We start from the raw sequence: 15,509 nt of genomic DNA on the forward strand, positions 1-15,509 counted from the left end.
AGATTCCAAACTTCTAAATAGAATCAAACTCATTTAGGGTTTCTAGACTGCATATTCTCCTCATGAAGATCATAGTTAATTAGAATTCTTTAATTGTTCACAATTTGGTCCCATGCAGTTGAAATTTTCTGAAACCAATCCCCTTCTATCCCTATTTCTCTTTGGAAATCATTTCTTTGTATTGAATGTGTATACTGGATAATTGACTTCACAAATTTTATTGTCGGTGAAATTTATTTTATTGAAGTAGTTGACACATCATCTTTTGAAGATGGTCATTCAACCAATCTTTGCCTAATGCCATTACCCCTCATTTCTTCTCCACAATGAAAAAAAAAAATTTATACGGCCTGTGAGGAAAGAAGCACTCAAAATGGCCATACATAATAACTCTTGCACTAGCAACCAGGCTTTCATAATAGCAAACACTGACAATGACAAGGAAGGAGTATATGCTCACTTGCTAATTACATGGTATTTATATAATTTGTACAGAAAAAGAAAAGAGTAAAAAAGCTCAATGTATCAAAATCAAGACCCTCTATTGGAGAGAATACAACGACATAATATCAAAAAACAAGGAGGGGTGGGTTCATCACTCTGTTAGTTTTGGTTGAGGGGGAAGCTGACATTGGTATCCACACATTAATCCAGCTCTTAATCAATTCTCTAGCATCCGCACACATTGACTGACTTGTACAATAGGATCAAACTCAAGTTAGGACCAAGTTCTGTAAAAGTTGACCCAGAACGAGATTCAATTCAACAAGCTAGCCCCTTTTTAAAGAGGCAAATCAGCGCAAGTGCAAATGTTTTCAGACCCTTTTCTCAGAGATGCAACATATAGCATCAATTATCAACCCGTTTCAGTATAAAGGGTTCTTGAAATTTTGGAACGCTTTTATAAAGAAAACAAATAGAAAGAGAAAACCAGACCTTTAGTCAAAGTACTTGAATGTAACTTATTCAACTGGATTCATTTGGAAGGATGGATCCAAGGGAGTAGGCTTCTCAGACCTTCTCAAATATGCTAATACTTCCAGAACAATGACCGTAACAATAACTATTCCGAGAAGAAATCCATAGCCAATCTTCCAATCACTCCCTGCACCTGCAATTTGGATTCCCAATACTATGTTCAAAGCTCCAAAGAAAAGGGCAAACCTTCCAACCCAGTGGTGGTACCAATTCCAGAACTTGCGAGTCTTGGCGTCCTTGTTCGGGCGGAGAAAGAATGCTAGAATCTGAAACTCAAGTATATAATACTCAGTTAGATTCTTGACATTTAATGTATGAGTTCTATTTTACATAAAATGGTTGCATGAAATTTGCATGTGTAACTTGATATGTTAACGAGTAGAATAATAAGTGTCAATTGATGGGCGAACCTGAAGAATACTAAGTACTAGAACAAAAATTCCTATGCCTCTATGACTTGGAAAATCAGCATGTATTATATTATAAAGTCGTTGTCCAAGTATCACGGTAGCAAGTCCGATGGCAAACCCGATGAATTGAAGAACTGAATGAAGGTAGTACCAAAGGGGGTCCTTATGCTTGAAGTATCTTGGGACAATTGCCCCAATAGGAAGGATTAGACCCCATCCGATTATACCCAATACACCGTGATTCTTTTTCATCTGGCCAAAATTAGTGGATGCCGCAGATACATGTGAACCTGTGGAGTCGAAAGAGTAATATCATATCAGTCTTGTGTGATCTGTACTGGAAAAGGAATCAGCAAAAGTCAGCAGGAACAAAGAGCTAAACCTGCAGAGAAGTCGAATAAGATTGTTGTTTTGTCATCGTGGTGACTTAGGTGGGAGTGCTTTGGAATTCTGGTTCCGAAAGCCAATATAATGGGTTGGCGAGCAAGGTGATTTTCAAATTTCAACTGAAATGCCAAGTAAATTGAAGGTCCATGAATCACAAGAGAAGAAGGAATACCAGTGAGTGGCAATTCACCTTTGTCTGGTATGACTTCCCACTCCTTGGAACCTTGCAAATAGAACTGCTTTATTTTTGCATGACCTTTTCTATTGATCCATCCCACCATGGCACTAGAACCAACCATCTTACCATCTTTGGAAAATCCTATTCCCACCCATCCAGTGGTGTATACAGAAGATAATATAATGTTCACCACATTATCTTCATCATGGGAGTACTGCAACATGTGAATATTATGTCACTGTGTATTAGTATTGTTGTGAATTTTTGTCAGCATCTTACTAACATTCGATGACAAAATGAAACCATTTGGAGAAACCTTGAAATTATTAGTGTTTCTTTACTAACAAAGCCTGACACGTTTAAATACTTGCAGTATTTGTTATATAAAACCAACAAAGAGGGGAAAACAATTCTAAATCATATAATCATTAAACCTCTAAATCACAAGTTGACATTGCTCAAAAGCTGATTGTTACATAATAAAAATGATATCAATGGTGGTTCTAAATGAAAGTAATATTGTTCTAATCACACAACATGTTATATCCGCAATTGTGAAAAAAATTGTGTCCCGAACATTATTTCTATAAACCCAACAAGGTTCAAAATAAAACTTACCCTCAAGATGAAAGTATTCCAGATAGGCTTGCAGATGACACTAGATAAATTTCCATATGGGGGAGGAAGGAAACTCCTGGCATCTATGTTACAAAGCTCTGGTACTCCACCACCTCTGCCACTGCCTATGCCGACATTACCACTGTCATCGGCTAATGCAGGAAGCTTAGGTTCCAAGACAAGAATCAAAACACAAAACCCAACAAAAGATCTCAAATTGGCCATGTAGAGGGAGAAAGAGAGTTGAGATCTAAGGTTTCTGTTCTAAGAAGCAAGTTCCAAGGAAGCACAAGAAATGGAAACGGGAATGCGAATGTGAAGGCATGCATATGCAGAGGCTGTTGAGAGGTCGAAATCCCTTGGGTTTTAAGATTAGAATTTGGTAGGTGGGTAATGGTGGGGATGGTAGTTGGTACTGAAGGCTAATCATCATTCCCGCCATTTCTTGCAAGTTCCGCACTCCATTTCTCTCATTCTCTCAACCTTTTTAAAAGTTTTTCTCACTAAACTTAGCCCTGTAAACACTCAACAATTTTTTCTAACTTATCTTAAAAGAAATTATTTTCTTCAGTGGGTTTCATTAGTTTAATTGGTAAAGTCTCTTGTTACTGAATAAAAAAAATCTAGAATTCAAACCTTGCTTGTACCAAAAATTAATTAGTATTTTAATTTGATGACAAAGTGCAATTATTTCTGTCTACATAAAAAATTAATTAATATTTTAACCTTGATGATAAAGAGCAATCATTATATTATGGAATTGATATTATAGGTTGAAATTCTATGGTATCTATAAAAATAAAATAAAAAAAATTTCATTTTCTATCATTATATCATACGGACATTATTGCTACGTTAGTTTTGTATAACTGTTTTTGGAAATTTATATATATATATATATATATATATATATATATATATATATTTAGGGACACTTTTGGAATTTTCATTTGAAATCAATTACTATTCTTATAATCTCATTAATTTATTAGCTTCATATTAAGGTGAACCTGGCTCCTCAAAAAAAAAAAAAAAAAAAAAAAAGAAAAAAAAAGAAAAAAAAGAAAAAGGTGAAAATTATCGAAAGGCTTGATGCACACACTATTAAATGCTATCATTAGTTTTAATCTCTCTCTCTCTCTCTCTCTCTCTCTCTCTATATATATATATATATATATATATAAATAATATTAAAAATAGATTAATTAATAACATGAAAATGGTAAAATATCCCAATTAGTAGGTGGCCTATTATAAGATTAAGATTAATATGAGTCCAAATCTTCTATCCCACGTTTTTTACTTTACTATATACTCCACAAATAAAAACAGACCACATGTCCATCTAATTTATTAAATGCTAAATTTATGCCTTCTATTATTTCAATTACCTAAATATGATGGGATATTTATTTATTTATTTATTTTAGGAAATAGAAAGAACATAAGGCATAATAAATTTAGCATTTAATAAATTAGCTGGACATGTGACATGTTTTTATTTGTGAAGCATATAGTGGAGCAGGAAAAGTAGGACAGAAGATTTGGACTCGATTAACACAACTTGCAAAAGTTCAAATTATTAGTTTTGTATAATTATTTTTGGAATTTTTATTGAAATCAATTACTATTCTTATAATCTCATTAATTTATTAGCTCCATATTAAGGTGAACCTAAACAGTAGATCCAAATTATCGCAAGTTAATATCCAAAGGCTTGATGCACACACTATTCAATAAATGCTATCATTAGTTTTAAATTTTAATCTCTCTCTCTCTATATATAATATTAAAAATAGATTAATTAATAACATGAAAATGGTAAATATCCTCTTCTCAAAAAAGAAAAAGAAAAAAGAAGGTAAATTTCCCAATTAGCAGTTGGCCTATTATGAGATTAAGATTAATACAACTTACAAAGATTCAAATTAAATAATTCATACAAATTACAACCAATGAGAAGAATGCCTTGAATATTTACAGTAGTAGTTGTGAAAACATGAATTGTATTGTAGATAGATCTTTATTTATTTTTTGGTTTTACTCTATAAAGTTTATAAAAATAATTATATATAAATTTCATGAAACCGTGAAAGCAGAAGGAATAGAAATAAGAGATACACACACCAAAGGGTTGAAATGAAAGAAGACAAAAAAGAAAAAGAAAGTATTCAGGTGTTGCAGCTTGTAAATTCTCATAAAAAGAGCAAATCACACATTTTTACTCGAATCTTCACTCCAAATGCATTTAACTTCTTGAATTATCGAAACACACCATTTACAACCCATGTATGTATGACTGAATAGAAGATAAACACATATAAAGTGATTCAACACGATCCATATAATATACACATGAGTTGTACGATACATTTGCATCCAAAATATAATACATCTCTTTTTGCTCCAATTCAAATATAGTATGATAGTCATGGCCACAAAAAAATAAAAATATTTATGGTCTATCGAGTGGGGTCCTGTGTTGACCCTTTACATAGATTGGATTTCCTGTTGACCCTTTTCATGTGTTGGGTTTCACTCGACCCTTTTTTAAATATGTTATTGTAAACACAAAATTTTCTCAAAGTTTGAATATCAAACAATTGAAATGTGTTTTGCAAATATAAATTTGTATTGATTGAATAATGAGAAAAATTCTATGTTTTTGATTCTTTTACAAAAGAATAATCCTCTAATTCTATCTCTTTTGTAATCTTGACTCAAACTCAAAATCTTTTTTACTTTGATTGGAAGATGGATTGAACGATATTTTGAATGAATCTTTGGCTTTGAGCTTGTTAGGGGTTTGTTGTTCTTCAAGTTTTCGAATGTTCTTCAAGTTCTTCGAATTTGAAGGATTTTAGGTTGAAGTTCTTCGGGGCTTTAGAGGCTTGATCTGTTGAACTTCAATGATTTACGGCTTTTTGAAGTTTATTTAGGCTTTTGCAACTTGAGTCCAATAGAACTTCAAATCTTGGAACTTCACATCTTGGAAGAAGGATTCAAAGGATGAGTCTCAGTTTAAATTGATCTTATTGAAGATAAGTAGTAGATTTTAATTGGCTCAAAGTTAAAGAGTCCCCACTAGAACTTGTTACTTGTACAAAATTATCTATATTTTTATTTATTTTAATAGAGATAGTTATTAACTAATATCATTCCAATTTAACTAGGATATTTATCTCTATTTAATTAGGATAATTATCATCTTGAATGACACATGTTAGCACTTGATTTATTTAATTTAATGACACATAAATTTAGAATTTGTCACTAAGTTTTGATGTGGCATTTTATAACTGGCTTAATATTTTACCTCCTATAGTCATAATTGGCTTAATAGGTCTGAGTTAAATTTTGTGAACTATTGATCACCTTGTTCTTTATTAATTAGTTTTTCTATTTACAAATTTGAGTTGCAACAACCAAAGTCTTTGATTCAAACATTACTATAATTAGTTATATATATGAGTACCAACGTGCACCCTGTTGTATATATGTGGGGTGTGTGGGGTAAGGGTCGGAGTTTAAATCTCCAAGAGAGTTTCATACACATATACATTTAGATTATGCTAAAGTAGAAATTCTATCTTGTATATATATAAAGGTTATATATGTGAGTATATAATGTTTGGGTTATTCATTTATTTATGGAATTAATCTTTTTTTTTTTTAAATTAAAATTATTGTTAATTGAATGCTTTATGTTTGATATCTTTATATTATAAACTTATAAAGATTTAACCATTCTTTCTATTTGTCTATGGAGTTTTACTAATCTAGATAGAAGTTGTAGATTTTTAAATATACAAACTAATAACGATGCAAATAGTAACTTGATCATAGATAAAGGATTCCATCGTTATATATTGTGTATACTTGTGGGATCACGTTTTGTAGTCCAAGCCCAAGATGTATGGGATCTTGGACTAGTGAACCCAGTACAATAAATTTGTAGAGAGTGGGTCCAAGATCTTGGCTTTAGTGCATGGACAATAGTTAACATGGTGTTTTTCATGATCAAGCAAGGACGAACTGGGTTTATTAAAGAGGGCTGGTCCTCGGCACGGTCCGAGGAGTTTTTTTCGGTGCCTCTTGTGTGATAGGGGTTTCAGCCCCCCTCTTTCTGTCTCCCGTCACCCTCTTTTATAGTAGTTTCCTTTCTCCTGAATTGGGTTCCTAGTGTTGATACTTGTCCCATCAGCCCTTCCCTCAAGTTGTTGGGAGTGGTTGTAAAGGCAGAAAAGCATGGCTATGTCAGGTATAAGGCATTGAATGCAATAATGACAGCTTCTCCCCCAGACATTTCTATTTTCTCTGTTGTCCTTTTCTGTTTTAGTACTTTTCCTGTTCCGTGGAATGACCCGGAGTGTTACTACCAGTAGTAGACTGCTCCCTTTGTCCTCGACTACACCCATGGCCGAGGAGGGCTCTTCCCATGGCCGAGGAGGGGTTCTTCCTTGGACTGGACCCTTGGCCCAACGTAGATATTAACAGGGGCTTTCCGGTCTTTTACCTCCCACAATACTATTTGACCCAAATTTTGAAAAGTTATTGATAAAAGTGTTGGTTATGAAATTTAATTATTACCATGTACAAGTCGAATTTTAAAATTATATAGATATTTAATAAAAATTATAAAAGGACCATGTGCGTGGATTACATGTAAGAGTATATCTTCTTTGAATTTATGCGGCCCACATTTGAGTGATAGATGAAACTCATGTCTTAATTAAGTTTTCTATGTGTGAAAATTACATGTTAGGTGTAAACATCCTATAGGTAACTTTCAATTGGTATAACCCCTATGGTGAGTAAATACCATGGAGTTACAATTGGTTAAACTCCTTGATGGAATGAGAGTTATGGAACAAATCTTAAACCAAAAGGGTTTCCAGTCTAGCATATATATATAACTTGTGTCTTTATCAAAAAGATATATGTGAGGTAATGACCATAGACTAGAAGACCATTTATATATATACAATATCATATAGTTAGTTTTCTTTTTCTCTAAACACTTAAAAAATTATGGTTGGAGGTGTGTTTATTTTCTTCTGCAGCTCTAAATTTATCTCACATTACAAACTAATTTTTTTTTATAGATACTATAAAACATGACAAGACACTTTACAAGTTGAGTTAACTAGAACCTATTACAAGATAATTTTACTACAAAGATAATATATACTTTTTTTGGGGGTGCAATGATGGAAAATTAAACCATAAAACCTATCATAAAAAAAAAAAAAAAAAAAAAAAAAAAAAAAAAAAAAAAAAAACCATAAACACTACTCCCTCCATCTCAAATTGTTTGACCTGTATTTCATTTTGGGATATTCTAAAATTATGTTCTATTTGAAAGTCAAATACCATTAATTTATTAACATTCACTTTATGCCCTTAATTTATTTGTGGGAGCATTTTTTTTAATTAAAAAAAAAATTAAAAACCTAAATTTTGAAATCCACTATACATGCCATCTTTATTCAAATTAAAAAATTAAAAAAAATTCAACAAATAAAAACAAATTTGTTTAAGGGTAATTTAGGAAATTTCTAACTTTTTTCAAAGAGATAAGGTAGTTAATGACGTTTTCCTAAATAACTGGAATTTTCTAACTAAGCTAAACAATTTGGGACAAAGGGAGTATAATCTTGATCAATAATTATAAAAGAAAGGAGTTGCCTTAAAAGTCGGAAAACTTATTTTTTACTTTTAGAGTGCAACCATGTGCCTGTTGATCACATGAATTGTAAATCTTACCTGTTTGTTTGTTTTGTTTTTTTTTTTTTTTTTTTTTTTTGTTTTTTTTGTTTTTTTTTTTTTTGAGAATCCAAACACGTTAGCATTTTATTAAGATATAGGAAAATCAGCAGATACAAAACGATAAATATCTGGTGGAACATCCTCCATCCAGATTAAAACAGGAAAAGAAAGCCTCGCCCTCTGTGCTAAGGCAAGGGCCATGGTGTTTCCCTACCTCCTAACATGAGAGAAGGATTTGGTTCATAACAAACCACTTACAGACTCAATGTCTTTTACAATGTGACCGATACTAGGGATTAAAGAATTTCTATCAGCAAGTGCTTTAATAACAATTTCTGCATCTCCTTCAAAAATGGAATGCGTGAACCCTAGCTCATGCACAAACTGAACTGCGCTGCGTGTTGCTAGAATCTCTAGTATTTCTGTGGATGCTGGTTTTGGTATTTTTTCTGCTAAAGCCGCCATGACCTGCCCCCTGTTGTTTCGGACAAACACCCCTATCCTTGCCTAGTCTGATTTAGCAAACATAGCCCCGTCAAAATTTGTCTTCACCACCACTCCTTCTGGTGGTTTCCATTTGATGCTTCGCTATGTTGAAGCTTTCACACCAAACCGAGAAGGGCTTTGAAAATCTCTCAGTAGTGAAGCAACTCTCTCTAGGATTTTACCCAATAGTGTACTTGGTTCATTACACCTCACCTTATTCCTACGGCACCAAATGAACCAAGCTATTGTAGTAAAAAGCTCCAGCTGATTTACATGCTTGCCAACTAAAGCAACTAGGTCTGTGAACTGTGATATACTTGGATGGTCCTTTAAAATTCATCCAAAAACCTTTTCTCATACCGTGCATAGCTGATTGCACTCCCATAACACATGCAATGTGCTTTCATCTCCAATACCGCATTGTGGGCATGTCGGATCCTCTAGCACTTTCCTCTGGAATAAATTGCATCTTGTGGGCAAAGCTTTGGAGCACGCATGTCATAGAAATTTTTTAATCTTGTTTGGTATCTTCATCTTCCAAAGGCACCTCCAAAAAACTCTCTTGCTTATCATATCTAACCCTGATGCTCTGTTCTGAGTGTCCAGCTCACAAAGTAATTGGTATCCGGTTTTCGCCGAATAAACTCCATCCCTGCATCTTGGCCAAATAATGCAATCAGCCTGGTTAGTGATACATATAGGAATGGATTTTATTTTTGCTGCTTCAAATGGTAGTAAGAGGTGATCAATCTTCGCACAATCCCATTGCTTTGTATCTTGGTCAATCAAGGAAGCAACATGCACATCTGCTAGAGCACTTTTTTGAGGTGAACTGATCTTTGAGGGGAAATTTCCAAGTAACAATTTATCCCAGTAAACCCGAATGGTTGAGCCATCCCCCACTCTCCACATGGAGCCTGCTTCAATGACTGATCTAGCTTTTAATATGCTCTGCCATGCATATGACCCGGATGATTTCTTTGCTTCAAACACCGTCCCATGGGGGAAATATTTGGCTTTGAATACCCGGAAAAATAGAGATGATCGATCATGTAGCAACCTCCAAACCTGTTTAGTAAGCATCACCTCATTGAACTTTACCAAATCTTTGAAACCCAAACCGCCTTGGTCTTTTGGTTGGCACATTACCTCCCAATTTTTCCAATGAATTTTCCTTTGCTCCCCTCTTTGCCCTCACCAAAATTTCCTTCTCAACATCTCAATATCATGATAAAGGCCCATCGGAAGCTTGAAACAAGACATGGCAAAAGTTGGAATGGATTGAACCACATCTTTTAGAAGTACCTCCCTACCTGCTTGGGATAAAAGTTGCTCTTCCACCCTTGCAATTTATTCCATACTTGTTCTTTTATATAGTTTAGGCTTGCTCTTCTATTTTTTCCCACCACTGCCGGTAAGCCCAAATATTTTTCATACTCTTTCTGCACCCCCAAAAAATTTGAGATCTCTTCTTTTCTTTCCTTAGTGACAGCCTTGCTAAAAAAGATTGTCGTCTTCCCTCTATTTATTTGTTGGTCGGAAGCTTGTTCATATAGAGTCAAAATATCTTATATTTTAACCAAATCTCCCATTACCGCTTTACAAGAGAGCAAAGTATCATCTGCAAAGAACAAGTGACTGATCTGTGGTCCATTCCTACAAAAAAAGAAAAAAACGCCTTATCTCATCCTCCCTAATTACAGCCTGAAGCAACCTATTTAAACCTTCAGCGCACAATAGAAACAAATAAGGTGATAGAGGATCACCTTGTCTTATTCCTCTAGAAGGTTTAATATCAACATTTGGTTCTCCATTCACCAAGATAGAGTAGGAAACCGTACTAATACACTCCATGATCAACTTCACCCATTTTTCACCAAGCCCATCTTCTCCATGACTTTTTTTAGAAACCCCCACTCAATTCAATCGTATGCCTTACTCATGCCAAGCTTTAAGGCCAGGAACCCCATTTTTTTTGACTTATGATTCTTCATATGGTGTAAGGTTTCAAAGGCAACCAATATGTTGTCAGAAATGGCTTTATCTGATTGAAAAGCACTCTGAGACTTCAAAATGAGGTTAGGTAAAATTCTTTTCAACCTATTTGCCACAACTTTAGACATTATTTTATAGAGGATATTACAAAGAGAAATAGGACGAAATTCAGATACAAGAGTGGGGCTTTTTACCTTAGGAATAAGTGTGATGAAAGTATTATTTAAAGATTGAGGGAAGGAACCTGAATTCAAGCAATTTAGAACCGCTGCCAACACTTCATCACCAATAAATTTCCAATAGTGCTAGAAAAACAATGGAGGAGCTTCCATCTGAAACACTGCCCTATCCACCTCATCTTGAGTAAACACCTCCTGAAGCATGTTATTCATTTCGGTTGTGACTGAACATGGGATATCTGCCACGGCTTGGTCCAAATTGCATGGAAAGGCCGAAGTGAATAAGTCTTGATAGTAGCTAATTAAGATTTGTGCAATCCCTCCCTCATCCGTGCACATCTGCCCCATTAAATTTCTTAGCTCACAGATTTTATTATGTCAATATCTATGAGTTGCTTGGCTATGGAAGTAGCATGTGTTCTTGTCACCTTCATGTAACCACAGTGCCCTAGACCTCTGTTTCCACATTTTTTCCTCTTTCACCAATAAATCACTGATCTTCCTCTTTAATTTCAACACTCCCTCCATTGTTCCACCCCTAATCGCTGCCTCCTCTTCTCTTCTTAATTTTTCTTTCTTTTCCTTCAGCTGTTTTGTTACATTGCCAAATGAGTTCCTACTCCACCATGTCAAATTCAGTTGGCACTTTTTTAATTTGCCTTCCACTTGCTCCATTAGATTCCCACATATTGGCTGTCTCCAAGCCGACTTCACTGAATCTTGGCACCCTTCCTCATCAACCCATATTTGTTCAAACCTTCATGGACTTTGAAGTTTCTTTGGTATACCTGATGGAAAAATCACAATCAGCTTATGATTTGAAGTACCACACTCTAAGTGCACTATTTTTGTATCCGGAAATTTTTCAATCCAATCAATTGTTGCAACCGCCTTATCAATCCTCTCCCAGATTGTGTGTCCATCCCTTTGTCCGTTGCACCATGTAAATTTTCCTCCCACATACCCCAAATCTCTAAACCGACATTCATCTAAAATGTCTCTGAAATCTTGCATCTGCCTAAATGGACGTAGTCTGCCTCCTAATTTTTCATGTGCTCTTGTAATTTCATTTAAATTACCTGCGCAAATCCAAGGCAAAGAGTGTCTGGCTTTTAAACTGCGTAACTTTGCCCAAGAAATATGATGATTTCGTGTATTCGGTTCACCATAGAAACCTGTGAACCTCCACGCGTCATCTTTTCCTTTATTCACAATGGCATCAATATGCTTGGGAGAGAATGTATCCATTGAAAAATCAAAATCTGTTTTCCAAAAAACTACCACCCCTCCTCCTCTAGTTTCTCTTGAAACTTCAATCATACCTCCAAACTTGTAGCATGCTCGAATTTCCTCCAGCCTAGCTTTTGTCAGCCATGTCTCGGCCAAGAACACGACTGAGCGATATTGTGCCCGGATTAAATCTCCAAGCCCTTGCTCTATTTTCGGGTTCCCAAGCCTGTGACAGTTCCAACATAGAAGACTTATTGGGATTGGTGGGGCTGTGAAACAGCCTTCGCCAATAAATCTGTTGTTGCCCTTCCATTCGGTAATTCCAACTTCTTCTTCTTGTTTTGATCTTTTCGTACTCCATCATTCTCAGCCAGGATTCTTTTTGCAGGCAAAATGGCATGCTCTATAGAGTTGTCGTTGAATTGTTTCTTGGCAAATCATTTTCCACGTTTTCTGTCTAGGGTTTTTTCCTCGGATTACCTCACATGGGCTCATGTGATCATTAATCCTAGGTGGCACGTTGATGCATGACCCACTTTCCTTCAATTGGCCAGCTAACTCCTCGGTTTGAAATTCAATATTTACCATTACTCCTTGAGCCTTAATCGGGTCAGTAATATCACCAGAAATAATTTTCTCATTTATATCATATTTCCTTAATTCCTCATCAATTTCCTTTAAATTCCTTTCTAGGCTATCCCTTTCCAAATTAGGTTTTGGTGTTTCTATCTTTGAGGAGGCAGAGTTAACTCCACCAAAATTAATGCGCTCATTAAATTCCTCCGCCAAATCCACTTCTATCTCTACCTATGGCATTTCCACCGTGACTGGCAGTTTTGATCGCCCCACTGCTACTCTTGAAGTGTCAGCCCCACCCCTCTGGCCTATTGGTTGTTGCTTCTTCTTCCTAGCTTCATAGAAACCTAGTACACGGACGACGAATTTTTTGTTTAGTGTTGCCGCGGTGGTTCATATCCATGGACCATACTTTTTATCTTCATCCTTGAGGCTTCCATCACTCTCTATCCACCAGTCGCAATCCTTATCGCTATGGTTTAAGCACCCGCACCAATAACACATACTGGGCAGCCTCTCATACTTAAAGGACACCCACCTTTCCTCCCCTTCATCGAAGGAAATAAGCCTACCTCTACATAGGGGAAGAGAGACATCAATTACCACTCGCACCCTCATGAAACTCCCGCCCACCATCTCTGAGAGATGAGTTGTCTTGTCCACTATTCCAGCATTTCCACATAAATCTTCAGCCACCTCTCATGTCATATAGGGTGCTGGGATGTCATGAATTTGAATCCATATAGCTACCTGGTTAAATACCAATTCCCGAATTGGCACTTTTTTATCGTAGCGTTGCAGTAGAACTATGTGCCTGCCAAAGCTCCACGATTCAGCCGCTAAAATCTTGTCTACCTCCTCCTTATCCGAGAACACAAATAGCATTATATGATCACTTGCATTTTGAACTTCAAACCCTTGTTTTGATCTCCATAACGGGTTGAAAGTATGAATGATTGCATCAATACTTAGTACTCGTTTTGTTAAAAACTTCACTACAATTATAAACTCACTCACAAAGCCTTAAATTTAATTAGTGAAACCCATTATTATATAAAAGAAATAATTGTCACATCATTATACTCTAGAATTACCTAATAATTACTCTTAAAAATCAAGTATAATTTTTTTTTATTAATTTTTTGTTGAAACTTACATTTCCCTAAAATTTTCTCAATTTTTGCTTTTGTCAATTCAAATTTAAAAAAGTTGTTAGCTTATCCTTCTTTTTTTATAATATTTTGATAGTCACAACAATGAAAAATGGGGGATTCAAACTTTGGTTCTGCTTATAAAGGAAAGGAAGCATGGCCACCAAGTTATAACAAAGTTGGCATAATATTAACAATTTCATAATTTCCTCTATATTCAATTAAATTTATTTTGTGGCATGATAGTTTTCAAAATGTGATACTCTATTCATTACATACCTCTCATCTACCATTTCTTTAATGACAGATGGATGGAAAGTTATTTGAGAGAAAATTGAATTTGGTCCAAATTTAAAGTATGAAAAATTGTATTTTAGCAAAAAAGAAATAAAAGGGCTCAATTTAAAGATGATGCAATATTTACCAAAGCCAATATTGGAGATTTAAAAAAAATAAAAATTTAATATCTCATTCTTAATTAATTAGAGTAACCCAAAAAAAAAAAAAAAAAAAAAATCAACAAACTAGAAAGGTACATAGAAGAAGCTCCAAAAATTGAAACTATAACAAGTTATTACTACACATGTTTCCAAAGACTTGTAAGATGTAATTTTTTGGTACGAGAGAGGACTATATTAATGCTAATTGATCTGTAACAAAGAAGCTTGGCCTTATCAAAGGCCAACAATCTTGTTGGGCAAGTTCCTTAAAGAGGCTCTTGCAATCAGTAAGGGTTCCATCTTCATAAGATAAATGCGCCCTACTAATAGATCTTTTATTCCCTTAAGGGAAAGGGCTCCTAATTGCCCGTTTGGCATTGTTGTAGGAGGTAGAGCTCCAGAATTGGAGCTCTGATCATAATAGAGATTCAGTGTTAGAGAGCTTTTGTCATATAGAACTTTAATGGAAAAAGTCTTTAGCGTTTTGAGTGCTTGGCAAATTATAGTGACTTGTATTTTAAAGTTGAATTTATAAAATATAAACGGTAAATTGTAAAGTCCATTATTATTTTTTCTTCCATAAAATCTCCAAATTTCAACTTCAGTATTAAAGTTGTTTTCAGCTTCATGGACTTATAAAGCTTTTTTTAGTGGATTGCCAGACACCCTAATTTATGGCTTAAAGTACTTTTTAGCACAAAAATCTGTTTATGACAAACATGTTTGGAATCAGTTTCAATTTTTAGTTTTTAGTTTTCATGTATAGTTTTTTAAAACCTTACTTTTTTTAACTTTTTCTAATTTTTTAAAATCTTTTCAAGGTATAGGTATATTTTAGCACACTTTTAACGTACAAATTTTTTTTAGCAAAAAGTTAAATAAGTTGTTCTCAAATGAACACTCTACAAGATAGACTCTTCGGTGTTTATTTGGTATTAGTTTATTTGACTTTTTGTTGATTGGTTTTTTTGCTAAAAGTTAGGTTAAAATATACTTGAAAAAGTTAGATTTTATAAGCTATACATATAACAAAATAAGCTAAAAATTAAATAAAAAAGCTCGTTGCAATGCGTCTACTTCTTTATTAATGATCTTTTAAGAAATAGATCACT

General features: G+C 34.5%; 1 protein-coding gene across 1 annotated transcript; it reads right to left on the reverse strand.

Moving 5' to 3' along the window:
* Nucleotides 1-389: 389 nt before the first annotated feature.
* LOC126721158 (cytochrome b561 and DOMON domain-containing protein At3g61750) lies at nt 390-2,906 on the reverse strand. Its single transcript, XM_050424180.1, has 4 exons — nt 2,572-2,906; nt 1,771-2,167; nt 1,389-1,678; nt 390-1,244 (listed from the first exon to the last, which is right to left on the reverse strand). Exons 1-4 carry the CDS (start codon nt 2,794-2,796, stop codon nt 963-965), a joined length of 1,194 nt encoding a protein of 397 aa, XP_050280137.1. The 5' UTR covers nt 2,797-2,906; the 3' UTR covers nt 390-962.
* Nucleotides 2,907-15,509: the final 12,603 nt, after the last annotated feature.

Source organism: Quercus robur, chromosome 4, assembly GCF_932294415.1.
Source record: "Quercus robur chromosome 4, dhQueRobu3.1, whole genome shotgun sequence".
Classification (NCBI taxonomy): domain Eukaryota; kingdom Viridiplantae; phylum Streptophyta; class Magnoliopsida; order Fagales; family Fagaceae; genus Quercus; species Quercus robur.